A 12,547-nucleotide genomic window follows, 5' to 3' on the forward strand; every position below is an offset into this window, starting at 1 on the left:
GTGGCTGAAAAATTAAAGGATTTATTTATTAGAAAACTCCAGTTTGCTTCATTCGACTCGTATGATTGCAGATATGTAAAATCCTTTAGAGAGCTTGCAGGTGTGGAAAGTTTCCAAAAGGTTTCTACTTTTTTTTTTTTTTTTTCAACACAATCAGCTGATTTTAATTTTAAGTCTTGATGCTGGTACCTGTATGTAACTTACAGACTGCCTCTATTTCCGTTGGTTTTAGTGCTTGAGGTTTTCATGTTTCCACCACTTTTAATAAAATATATTCATATAAAGGTAAAATTAGATAATTCATGTCTATGATTCTTATACAGCGGAATCAAACAAATATCTGTACGTGTCATTTCTTGTCAGCTGCTGTTCACACAGTGTGTACACACAGAGGGATGCTCGACTATGACGCCTACCTTAATCCTCATGGAACCCCCTTTGCTTTTCCTCTGCTCTCCGTCACCATGGATACAATGATGCAGGTTACCGTGGCAGCCAAGTCAACCCCAAACCCACACAAAGGAACACGTGCTTTTTTTACGCATGTATGATGTGACGTCAAACTGTTAATTTTCTTAAGCTATTTCTAGAAGAGATGGGAGAGAAGAAAATAGATATATTTATATTTATCATGTTCCCAGTATATATTTGTTTATGTCTGTGAATAAGCAACAATTTCAATCCTATTATAATATTTGAAAATTATATGTGTGAACATTTGAATATATCCTCATGTGATCAGAATCCCATTTAGTGGAGTCAGAACTGTGCATAGTTGCCTCTAGAAATCCCTTGTTCTTGTGGTGGATTAAGTTCTCTAAAGGTTTGCAGGCTGTCCTGCCCCCTAGTGTTCATACTGTAGACTGCTTGGAAATTGTGTCTGATACATTTAAGTAAGATGCAAGACCTTGGCTTGAAAATGTTATGATAAATCAAAACAAAGCCAGATAACCAGTTAAACCAGTTAACCAGTTAAACAAGGATATGATATGTTAAAAACATGTCTAGCTGTTATATGTGCTATGTTTCATAGTTTTGTTTATTTAAACTATTTGAAATTTGCAGCTCCAGGTGAGGATCAAACATAGTTAGTGTCTAATTGCATACACTGACTAAACAGTCTTAATGCCAACTATCTAATTGTTGGTTATGAGTATTTGTGCACACCTGCATTATGTGGCTTATCCCATATAGGATTTACTCCAACCTCTTAGCAGTAATCTCACTTCATCCAATCCAGCCCTCCTTGCTTCCCTACAACATGCTCTCAAAGACTCACAAGTACACATGTAGGCTACTTTCTCTCATTTTGACCGTCAACCATTCATGTTGTTGGACTATTGCTGTCGTTGCTGTGGAGTCACACTCATAAAACGCCATGGACCCTTCTCCCTCAAGACTACTCCCAGTGATACCTGGGTAAGAAGACCAGAACATCATGTTAAATAGAATAGAGAGCTATTTAAAACAATGAAGGAAAATACTGTGATGTATTGCAAAGTCATCAAAGTATTAACTGTGGGAGAGTTTTCCTAAATACGTTATTGATTATTATTTTACATTCAATGTTGGTATGAGATAGAAAAAAACATTTGTAATATATTAATAAAATTGTAAAATATTACTCCTTTGGTTCTATTCTAACTCATCACTTGATGTTTTATTTAGTTCATTCCAATATGCTGCCTTTATTTAGAAAAGTTAATCATTCTAGACATACAGAAGGCTAGTGTATGGCATCATGTCTTTCAAACACCAATCAATTATAGACAATTTTAGTGATGGTCTTTTACTGTAACATAACATAATGTTTAAACTTCAGATGAGAATGCTGGTTTCTGGGTCAGCTTTTTTAAGAAAAGCGACAAAGTCTCTTATTGAGATGGTAAACAAACATTACAAAGGGTTAACTAAAGGTGTTTAGCTGTCTGAAGGTATTAGGATAGGCCCTGCTGCTTTCGTTTTACAAGCACTCATACTTTTCTAGCTGTTTAAACAGAGGCCCTTAGGAACGGCATTAATTTTTGTCCTGTATGGTTTAGTCATCTAAATGAATTATACATATTTGAAATCTTGTGCTTTCTTAAGATCTAATAATATTAGGAAAGCAAGATCCTTGAGCTAAAATTGCCTGTCTGCTATTTTCACCATATCAAGCATCATACTGATATAATGACATAATGATAATAGAATAGTAGTAGTTAGGTTAATTTGCTATTATGGTGTTTGTAAATTATATGTCTGCTTTCAGCTAGCTGTTATCACCAACACTTATTTAGCATTTCACCTTGCCCTAAATTCAATTCAATTCAGTTTATTTATATAGCGCCAAATTCACAACACATGTCATCTCAAGGCACTTTACAGTTCAACCAGATCATACAGTCAAATTGATACAAAGTTTTCTATCTAAGGAAAACCAGTTGATTGCATTGACTCATTGACTCAAATACAATCCCCCACACTAAGCATGCTTGTAGCGACAGTGGAGAGGAAAAACTCCCTTTTAACAGGAAGAAACCTCCAGCAGAACCAGGCTCAGTGTGAGCGGCCATCTGCCGAGGCCGACTGGGGTTCAAGGAGACAGAAGCAGAGATACAAAAAGCAGCTGTAAAAGGCGGCCCCGTCCAGGAAACACACAGCCAGGCAGACGAGCTCCAAGGCAGCTCCCATGCCAGAGGACGAAGAGAGCACATCCACTCAGTCACGGTCAGAGAAACAGGACCACACTGGAAAACAGGCCGATCTCCAACATCTATTAACAAGGGTGTTGATAGAAGCAGCACAGCTGATGTTTTTTTCCAGGATGACGTCACAGCCAAACAGGAACAGACGAGGCAAAGCTACTCTGAGGAAAAGCAGAGAGAGCAGAAGGTTAGAGATTGAACTAACAGATTCTGCAGAATAGGAGAACAGAGAGAGAATGAAGCAGAATGATGAAATGGGGGTCCCTATGTCCTCCAAAAGTCTAAGCCTATAGCAGCATAACTATAGAGATATCTCAGGATAACCTGAGCCACCCTAACTATAAGCTTTATCAAAAATGAAAGTTTTAAGCCTAGCCTTAAAAGTAGACAGGGTGTCTGCCTCACGGACTAAAACTGGTAGTTGGTTCCACAGGAGAGGAGCCTGATAACTAAAAGATCTGCCTCCCATTCTACTTTTAGAAATTCTAGGAACCACTAGTAAACCTGCAGATTGAGAGCGAAGTGCTCTGTTAGGAACATAAGGAACAATCAGATCTCTGATATAAGATGGAGCTTGGCCATTTAAGGCTTTATATGTGAGAAGGAGGATTTTAAATTCTATTCTTGATTTAACAGGAAGCCAATGAGGAGAAGCCAGGATAGGCGAGATATGATCTCTCTTTTTAATTTTCATTAGAACTCTGGCTGCAGCATTTTGGATCAGCTGAAGGCTTTTAACTACAGTTTGTGGACTTCCTGATAGTAAAGAATTACAATAGTCCAGCCTTGAAGTAACAAATGCATGGACTAGTTTCTCAGCATCACCCCTGGACAGGATATTTCTAATTTTTGCAATGTTCCTCAGATGAAAGAAGGAAATTCTAGAAACCTCTTTGATATGGGATTTAAATGACAGGTCCTGATCAAAAATAACACCAAGATTTTTTACTTTATTATCTGAAATCAGTTTAATCCCATCCAAATGAAGTGACTGGCTAATCAGTTTCTTTTTCAGAGACTCTGGTCCAAAGACTATAACTTCTGTTTTGTCTGCATTCAGAAGCAGAAAATTAAGAGTCATCCAGGTTTTTATGTCTTCAAGACATGCCTGTAATCTATGTAATGGGTTAGCTTCATCTGGATTTATAGACAGATATAGCTGGGTATCATCAGCATAACAGTGGAAATTAATCCCATGCTGTCTAATAATTCTACCAATTGGGAGCATGTATAAAGTAAAGAGAATTGGTCCTAGCACTGATCCCTGTGGTACTCCACAGGTAACCTTTGAGCGTGTTGAAGATCTATCATTAACATGAACAAACTGAATTCGATCAGATAGATAAGATTTAAACCAGTCTAGTGCTGTTCCTTTAATTCCAACAAAATATTCAAGTCTTTCTAAAAGAATATTATGGTCAACTGTATCAAATGCAGCACTAAGATCCAACAGGACGAGCACAGATACAAGTCCATTATCTGAGGCCATGAGAATATCATTAGTGACTTTCACCAGAGCTGTTTCAGTGCTATGATGAGCTCTAAAGCCAGACTGAAACTCTTCAAAAAGTTCATTATGGTGGAAGTGATCGCAAACTTGTTTGGCAACTACTTTCTCAAGAATTTTGGATAAGAAAGGAAGATTGGATATAGGTCTATAATTGACCAAGTCATCTGGGTCAAGAGACGGTTTCTTAAGCAGAGGTTTAATTACAGCAATCTTAAAAGCTTTAGGTACATATCCCTGTAACAGAGATAGATTAATCACATCTAAAATGGAGGAGGAGATCAAAGGGAATACCTCCTTAAATAGAAGGCTTAGATGAAGACAATAATTTTGCTAATTCAGAGAGTTCAACTGGATCAAAGCAGTCTAAACCCGGTTCAGATTCCATGACTACCTCAGGTACAATCGCGGATAGAGGAGTGCTTATGATCTTATTTTTAATAAGATCAATCTTATTTATAAAGAATCCCATAAAATCATTGCTGCTAAGAGCAGGTGGAATGGACGGTTCAACAGAGCTATGGCTCTGGGTGAGTTTGGCAACTGTATTAAAAAGAAATCTAGGATTATTCTTATTCTCCTCTATTAATGAGGAGAAGTATGCTGCTCTTGCTTTACAAAGGGTCCTCTTATACAACAGTAAACCATTTTTCCAGACTAGGAAGGACTCTCGCAGGCCTGTGGAGCGATATTTTCTCTCCAGTTTCCTAGCATTTTGCTTCAAAGTACGCAGCTCTGCATTAAACCAAGGAGCAAGCTTTCTATTTTTAACGGTTTTCATTTTCAAAGGAGCTGCGTTGTCTAAGGCAATACGCAGAGAACTAGCAACCCCCTCAACAAAATCATCAACCTGTGAAGGGGAATAAGCTAAGCTTTTGCACTCTGCAGCACTGCTCAGTGACACAGAGCAGAGAGAAAGTGAAGCAGATTCTTTAAAATTTATAACTGCACTATCTGATAAAGATCTACTAAAATTGAACCTTCTTTTGGGGGAGGAGAACTCTGTTAAAGTAATCCTGAAGGTTATTAGAAAGTGGTCAGAGAGGACAGGGTTGTGAGGAAATACTGTTATTTCTTCACATTCTATGCCGTATGTCAGCACAAGATCCAAAGTATGAAGATGAGAATGCGTGGGACTATTCACATTTTGAACAAAGCCAATAGTGTCTAAGATAGCATTAAAGGCTGCTCTTAAGCTATCGCCTTCAATGTCAGCATGGATGTTAAAATCTCCCACTATGATGACCCTGTCAGTATTTAATACCAAATCAGAAAGGAACTCTGCAAACTCATCTAAAAATTCAGAGTAAGGACCTGGTGGACGATACAAAGTTACAAAAAGAAGAGGTTTTCTTGCCTTGAAATTTGGATCAGGGAAATTAAGGGTTAAATGTTCAAAAGAGTTGTAGGAATTAATTGTTTTGGGAGTAATCAGTAAGTCAGACTCGAAGATTGTTGCTACTCCTCCTCCTCGCCCAGAACTTCTGGGGATGTGAAAATTTAAATAGCTTGAAGGAGTTGCCTCATTTATGCTCACATAATCCTCTTGCTGCAGCCAGGTTTCTGTAAGGCAAAACAAGTCAATGTGATTATCACAAATCAAGTCATTAACTAGTAGACTTTTAGAGGAAAGCGATCTTATGTTAAACAGACCGCATTTAATTGTTTTAACTTTTTCCCCAATTGGAGTTATTTTGATTTTAATTAGATTATCATGATTTACTCCTTTGGGAATCTTTGCTAATTTATTAGATTTTGGTCGTGGGCAAGACACTGTCTGGATGGAGTAAAGAGTGGGTAACAGTAGAGAAGCTGCAGAGATGTGTGTTAAACTACAACTCTGCTTCCTGGTCTGCACCCTGGGTGGTCAGGGTTTTGGAGGACTAATAAATGTGGCCAGATTCCTAGAAAGAAGAGCTGCACCATCCAAAGTGGGATGGATGCCGTCTCTCCGAATCAGACCAGGCTTTCCCCAAAAGGATTGACAATTATTAATGTAGCCCACGTTGTTTTCAGGGCACCACCTAGACAACCAGCGATTGAATGACGACATGCGGCTAAACATGTCATCACTGGTCAGATCAGGGAGGGGACCAGAGAAAATTACGGAGTCCGACATTTTTTTGGCAAACTTACACACCGAAGCAACACTAATTTTAGTGACCTCCGATCGGCGTAACCGGGTGTCATTACCACCAGCGTGAATAACAATCTTACTGTATTTAACCTTATCCTTAGCCAGTAGTTTCAGGTAGGATTTGATGTCGCCCGTTCTGGCCCCCGGCAAACATTTGACTATGGTCCCTGGTGTCTCTAATGCCACGTTTCTGACTATGGAGCTGCCAATCACCAGAGTGGGCTTCTCAGTGGGTGTGTCACTGAGTGGGGAAAACCGGTTAGAAACGTGAACGGGTTGGTGGTGACCAGTGGGCAGAGATCCACGACTACGCTTTCTGCGTACAGTTACCCAATCGCCTGGCTGCTCAGGCACTTTTGGAGGACAGCTACGTGGGGGGCCTACTTCAACAGCCTGAAGCCTGGATTCTAACTCTGACACCCTCGCCTCCAAAGCTACAAAAATACTACACTTATTACACATCCCATTATCACTAAAGGAGGCAGAGGAATAACTGAACATCTGACACAGAGAGCAGGAGAGAGGAGAGGAAGAAGGAAGAGTTGGAAAAGAGTCAAGGGAGGGAGAGAGAGAAGCCATAGCAATGCTAAGCTAGCGCTAGCCTAGGCTAGCTACTTCTTGCTATCAGAAATAAAACCGTGTGAAACTGACAAGTGCTCAGTAGAAAAGTGCAGCAGAAGGTGCTATGTTTTAAAGTAGTCAGTTAGAGTTACTTAGATACAGAGATATCACAGAGAAAATAACTTAACTTCAGATGGAGATCCTCTGAACAGCTGCACACTCAGTTGCACACTCAGTTAATCCAAACAGGAAGTGAACAGGTCCAAACAGGAAGCCCAACAGGACTAAACAACTATTTAATATTATTAAAGGAGTGAAAAGTAAAAGAGGCAAACCCTACTTTCAATGTCTTTGTTAAAGCTACTGAACAACACATATGTGCTAAAAGCTTTTATTTATAGCCCAAATATGCCCAGTGTTTGAAGGGCCTGTTCATGCTTTAACAACTGCAAGTTTTAGTAAAGTTTAAGACTATGAATAAAGTAGTAGTAGTATTTACCTAGTGCATATTGGCAACGCTGTCTTAAACACAATATATTTCTACCAAAGGTGTTAAACGATTCTTAGCTTTAACATGCTAACTGCTGCTAATAAGCAAAACAAGTCATACAATTTTTTTATTTAACCATCTAATGCTCTACATATTTTAATGTCTTAATAGATATTTTAATTTTTGGAAAGGTTTTACTAATTCCATTTATGAATTTATTTAGACACCAAAGTTTTCTATTAAATGATGCAGACCAGTGCATCATTCCTAGCCTAAACTAATTTGTGATCCATCCCTACAACGGATTATGATTAAATTAAAACAAGCAGTATGGAACAAGTTTTTATTTTAAGATATAACAAAACACCTTATACGTAATACAAGACAATAAAAACAAAAAGCAAACAGGTGTTTTTCTGTTTGTGAAGTGCTGTTCTCTCTACAACACAGGAGACATTTGACTTGTCCCAGCAGGAAATCACAAGTGTAACTAATAAGATTACAGATGACCCCCATTCCATTAAGGTGTGCAGTAAGCCAGAGAGTCCTGGCAGTGACCCATCCGAGTGGAATGGAGCTCATTAATGAAATAATTAGTTACACCTGTGTTTGGCCACCTGAAATGTCAGTCATGTGAAAAGGGCTTTTATCTCTGCCCCTGTGGAGTCGTGTAGCTCATTTCCTGTAAGAGCTGCAGGCAGTCATCTATGAAAGCAGGCTTTAGCAGGACATTGACTGTCTGGAGTCAGGAGGATATGTTTTCTAGGTCATTTTGGACAGGAAAAAAAAGGTTAATAAATTTTCTTGTCACGGACTCAGAACAGGGGACCCAAAATTTGGGGAAGACAGACAATGAAATAACTTAGAAAGTGTTTATTCAAAATGCCGGGCTGTGGATCTTCAGTATCAGTGGCTTGGTCATCTAAGGCAGGATCGTCTATGGGAGAGAAACACCGGTTGGTGACCCACGATAATCTGACAGAGGTTGATTATGAATGTGTGAGTCACTAACCTGGTTAAACAGTTCAGTCCGTGCCCAGAGAACAAGGATGACTCCAGCCGGTTGGCTGAAAAGTCAAAGCAGACGCCACCAGAGCGTTCCAGACGCTGAAGCCTAGAAGGCTGCAGAAATGACAAGAGATCAGATCAGAGCAGATGAAGACAGGATAATCCATAGGGCAAAGTCAAAAGGCAGATCCAGGTTCAGTTCACAGAAGAATCCAAATGGAGTCCGAAGACAGGTTAGGCAAACAGATCAGAACAGGGACATGTTAGCTCAAATGTCCAAATACAGACACGGGTCAGGATCAGGCAATCAGAACAGTATTAGACACGCTAGAAAACTTTCACACCAAAGGTTAAGAATAATCTAGCACTGATGGCTGGGACCAAGGAGTTTAAATAGAAGCAGGAGCAGGTAGATCAGTTGAGCAGTGATGAGAAACAGGGCAGAATTAGACAGGTGAATTAAATGAGTAATTAAGCCAGCCAGCAGCGCCAGGGTCATTTTTGGGACGTAAATAAAATATTTGGATTATAGGCATTACATATTCAATATCAGGTTAAACTATTGCTAAAGCTGTTTTTATTTGTCTTTCTTCATTTTCTACTTATTTTAGAAGGGCGTAGTAGTAATGATCTATTGTAAGAAGGGGAATATTCTAAAGTTAAAGTCAAGGAATCTTTTTATTTATTTTACACAACCAGAAAGGTCATTACTGCTCTTTTCAGCTCACAGTCTTTTTTCCTCAGGTTATTCTGCAAAATCTGCTGATGTGCATGGTGTGCTTCTACTCTCTCTACTACATCGTGGTCAGTCTTTGCATTGGACTCTTCGGGTACACTCAGACACACATGGTGATGTTACAATAAAAAGGCATACAAATAAGCAGGCTTAACTAGCGCAAATAAAGCTGTTGTAATTTGCTTGGGCACACTTAATGGTATTGTCATTTCCTTAGAGTTCATGAGATAAACAGCTTATTAACTCCATTTGACTACACAACACAACCATCATGGCAGAACCCCAAATATCTAGGTAAGTTGTTACGAACAGGATACTAGCAAAGTTGAAAAATATTTGAGAAATTGTTATTTCTTCCTATCTTAATATTCATGCAAACAAAAAAAAATCCCAAAATGTTGTAGTTACTTGTAGTTTTCTGTCTTATGTTTCTTCCTTCCAGTCGGGGTCATTTCCACAGAAGTGACGTATGTTCTGGGGGGGTTGGTGTTTGCTTGGATTGTAGAGGAGTGGGTCTGGGATTATGCCATAACTGTCACACTGTTGCACATTGGCATGACTGTAGCAGGTAAACACACACGTGCAAAGTCATGTGGATGAATGGGTCAGAACAACTGATAGGATTGTAGGCCTGATTATATAAGTGAATGCCATTGGTAGAGACAAACATGCAGAAAATATATTATATAGTTACCAGGAAATTACTCTAGAACAGTACAAATTTGATGTATATGATTTTTTTTAATGTTTTTATTTTTTCAGTGATGTCAGATTTTCCCTCAGCTGAACACTGGTGGATCGCTTTGGGTAAGAATTTTACCTTCTTATTAATGTTTTCTTTGCCTCCAAATTCATCCTAGATACCTTTTGGACAGCCTACAAAAAAAAAAAAAAATCTCTCTGTATTTCTGTCTGAGTGAGATATGATCTCCCCCCGATTCACATCCAACACGCCTCCAAATGCTGCTGACCTTTAAGCCTTCCTCTTTGTTGTTTCCCTTCAGCCCTTTATCTACTTTCAACTCTCTGCAGGTTCAGGCCTGGTCATGATGATTTTCGGTGGACAGCTCCTGGCCTACAAACTCTTCAGGAACAACTTTGTCTATCCTGCTGATCTACAGAACTTCTAATAAAAACCATGGAAAGCTTTTAACTGGCTTATTGGGTTATCCCAGGATGGAAGAGTGCCAGTCAACTCGCTTTGTGGTTCACTGTTTGATTCATGTTTGCAATAGTGTGAGGAAGTAAAGCATGTCTTTTAAGAATAAAAAAATTATATGTATCTCATATCAAGGTTTAGGGAGTAGTCTGTTCTAAGCAGTAAAAATCGCTTCTCTTTGTCTGTTGAACAACATTTTCACTAATTAGTAGTGTTATATATTAGGAGTTTATTTTCAAACATATATAAGCACGTTGATTGGTGAGAATTGGGTAGCGTTTTATACATTTAAAGTTCTATTTACTTTTATTTTATATTTCTTATATCATTGCAATTAGGAATGTAACTTATCAGACTTTTCTTTTGTAATAAAATTTTATATCTTCATAAATAAATACATGTAAAATAAAATGACGGTGAGGCACATGCGCTGCAACCAGTCTTAGTATTACATAGTTAAATGTCTTTGTCTTTAAAAATGACTGAATCCAGGAGTATTGCAATGGAAAAAATTTGACGTAATTGCTATTATTAAATAAGGCTGTCACATAAAGAACATATCAGTCCTCCTCATTGTGCATTTCAACCAATGGCCCGTATTTACAATGAGCTTTTTTCAATTCAAAAGACTCCCAAGAGTTTTACACTACTCTTAGTCAATGATCTGTTCATACACTGATGGCGGAAAACTACTCTGTAGCCACAGATGTCGTGGGGCACGCTGACAGAACTGAAGGTGCCATACAAACGGCACCAAACTAGGCCATCCGACCACCAACAGTAGGTAAGGCAGGTGAAGTGTTTTGCCCAAGGTCACAACTCAGAAGCAGAATCAGGCTCAAACCAGCCTGAGGTGCCATCACATGGGGTCTTTGTTGGTGTGAAGTTTCTATTGTTTAATCCTTCGAAATTTTTGCACATTGCTGCACTGCTAATGACGAAAAGCTGCTCTCTCAAGCCGGGCAAACACTGTGCAATATTTTTAATTATTGCACGGAGCTACAGCTCACACTGTACGATGAAACCACAGGGTTTAAAAGTTCACAGCTCACGATGTATGTTCTCACCCTGTGCGACCCGACGCTCTGATGTGATCTACCTGCTCACAGTGTACGTCTGAAATCCACGTCGGACTGAGCTCCGCAGTGAGCTGACACTACTCGGACTGGTCTATCTGGAAGCCAAACAAGTAGAAGAGGAATATGAATCTCGCTAAAGTGAAACATGCTGCCGTTTCAATTTGTGCAATTTTGTGTGCTGAAAGCCCTAAAAAAAAAAAGGCAACAAAGTGTTTGGACAAAGACATTGCTGAGCAAACGTGGCTACTTTGGTTTGTCAATTTTACGGACAGAACTCCATTTCACTCATACCCACGCAATTCTTTTGTGTTTTCTTCTGAGAGGAAGAAGAAGAATCTTTGTTTGCGCATGCTCACTGAGAGATTTTCCCACAACGGCCGACTGAATTTGAACATGTTTGATTTTTCTTCTGACCTCACGATTGCTGATAGTGAGGTTGTCGTGAGTGGCTGATTGCAACCTCGTTACCCACTGCACACTACACGATGTACAATGTATGATCGTGCTGCAAGTCGACCCAATCAAAAAATTCTCACACGACTGGAAAATTGGCCTGAAAAGGGCAAAACATCGTACAATGTATGCCCTGCTTCAGGGAGACTTTCGGGTGTAAGGGGCCGACTAAGATTAGCCTCACTCTATTAGTGTATTTCCTTGTCTTTTCATTATTGCAAAAGTGGCAAAATTAAATAAGCCCCTGTCTTGTATTATATTAACCTAAAAATTTCAGATGATCTTAAACATGTAAAGTTTTAATCCGTTTCAGGCATTTTATAAATATGAAGCTAAAGCGAAAATTCAATCTGGAAGACTCTTTATCATCCTCGCCTGGATCACCTGTGCCTCACTCAAGCTGCAGCCAGTCGAGAACGGACCACACCAACCCCCTCCAAAGCCAATCATTTTACAAGATACTTTTCATCAAGATGAAGTCCCAGCTTACCGGTTTAGTGTATCAGCTGAACTTTGAACAACCTCTGCCTAAAGGTGGGTGATGTGGAGACACCTCTACATAATGTATTTGTTCTGCCCAGCAACACAACCAGGTCAGTCCAATCTGCACAGTGAACTAAATTGTGCAGATTGGACTGACCCGGTTCAGTGGCTGGGCAGAACAAATGCTCGACGTAGAGGTGACTCCACATTTCCCACCTCTGCTCTAGCCCAATCCCAAACCGGCCCC

The 12,547-nt window shown here is 39.4% G+C and overlaps 1 protein-coding gene across 1 annotated transcript; it reads left to right on the forward strand.

Annotated features, from left to right (window-relative positions):
• The first annotated feature begins 1,231 nt into the window (after positions 1-1,231).
• On the forward strand, positions 1,232-10,834 carry tmem244 (transmembrane protein 244). Its single transcript, XM_038293235.1, has 6 exons — positions 1,232-1,419; positions 9,135-9,220; positions 9,344-9,420; positions 9,569-9,694; positions 9,889-9,933; positions 10,159-10,834. The coding sequence occupies exons 1-6, from the start codon at positions 1,327-1,329 to the stop codon at positions 10,254-10,256; spliced, it is 525 nt and encodes a 174-aa protein (XP_038149163.1). The 5' UTR covers positions 1,232-1,326; the 3' UTR covers positions 10,257-10,834.
• Positions 10,835-12,547: the final 1,713 nt, after the last annotated feature.

Source organism: Cyprinodon tularosa, unplaced genomic scaffold (assembly GCF_016077235.1).
Source record: "Cyprinodon tularosa strain WSP-4 unplaced genomic scaffold, ASM1607723v1 ctg323, whole genome shotgun sequence".
Taxonomy (NCBI): Eukaryota; Metazoa; Chordata; class Actinopteri; order Cyprinodontiformes; family Cyprinodontidae; genus Cyprinodon; species Cyprinodon tularosa.

Excerpts from the sequence above, each read along its gene's own strand:
- tmem244 (XM_038293235.1), top strand. The coding sequence starts at position 1,327 with ATGTTGTTGGACTATTGCTGTCGTTGCTGTGGAGTCACACTCATAAAA. Across the intron at positions 1,420-9,134 it reads CTACTCCCAGTGATACCTGG|GTTATTCTGCAAAATCTGCT; the intron begins GTAAGAAGACCA and ends TTTTTTCCTCAG. Across the intron at positions 9,934-10,158 it reads ACACTGGTGGATCGCTTTGG|GTTCAGGCCTGGTCATGATG; the intron begins GTAAGAATTTTA and ends AACTCTCTGCAG.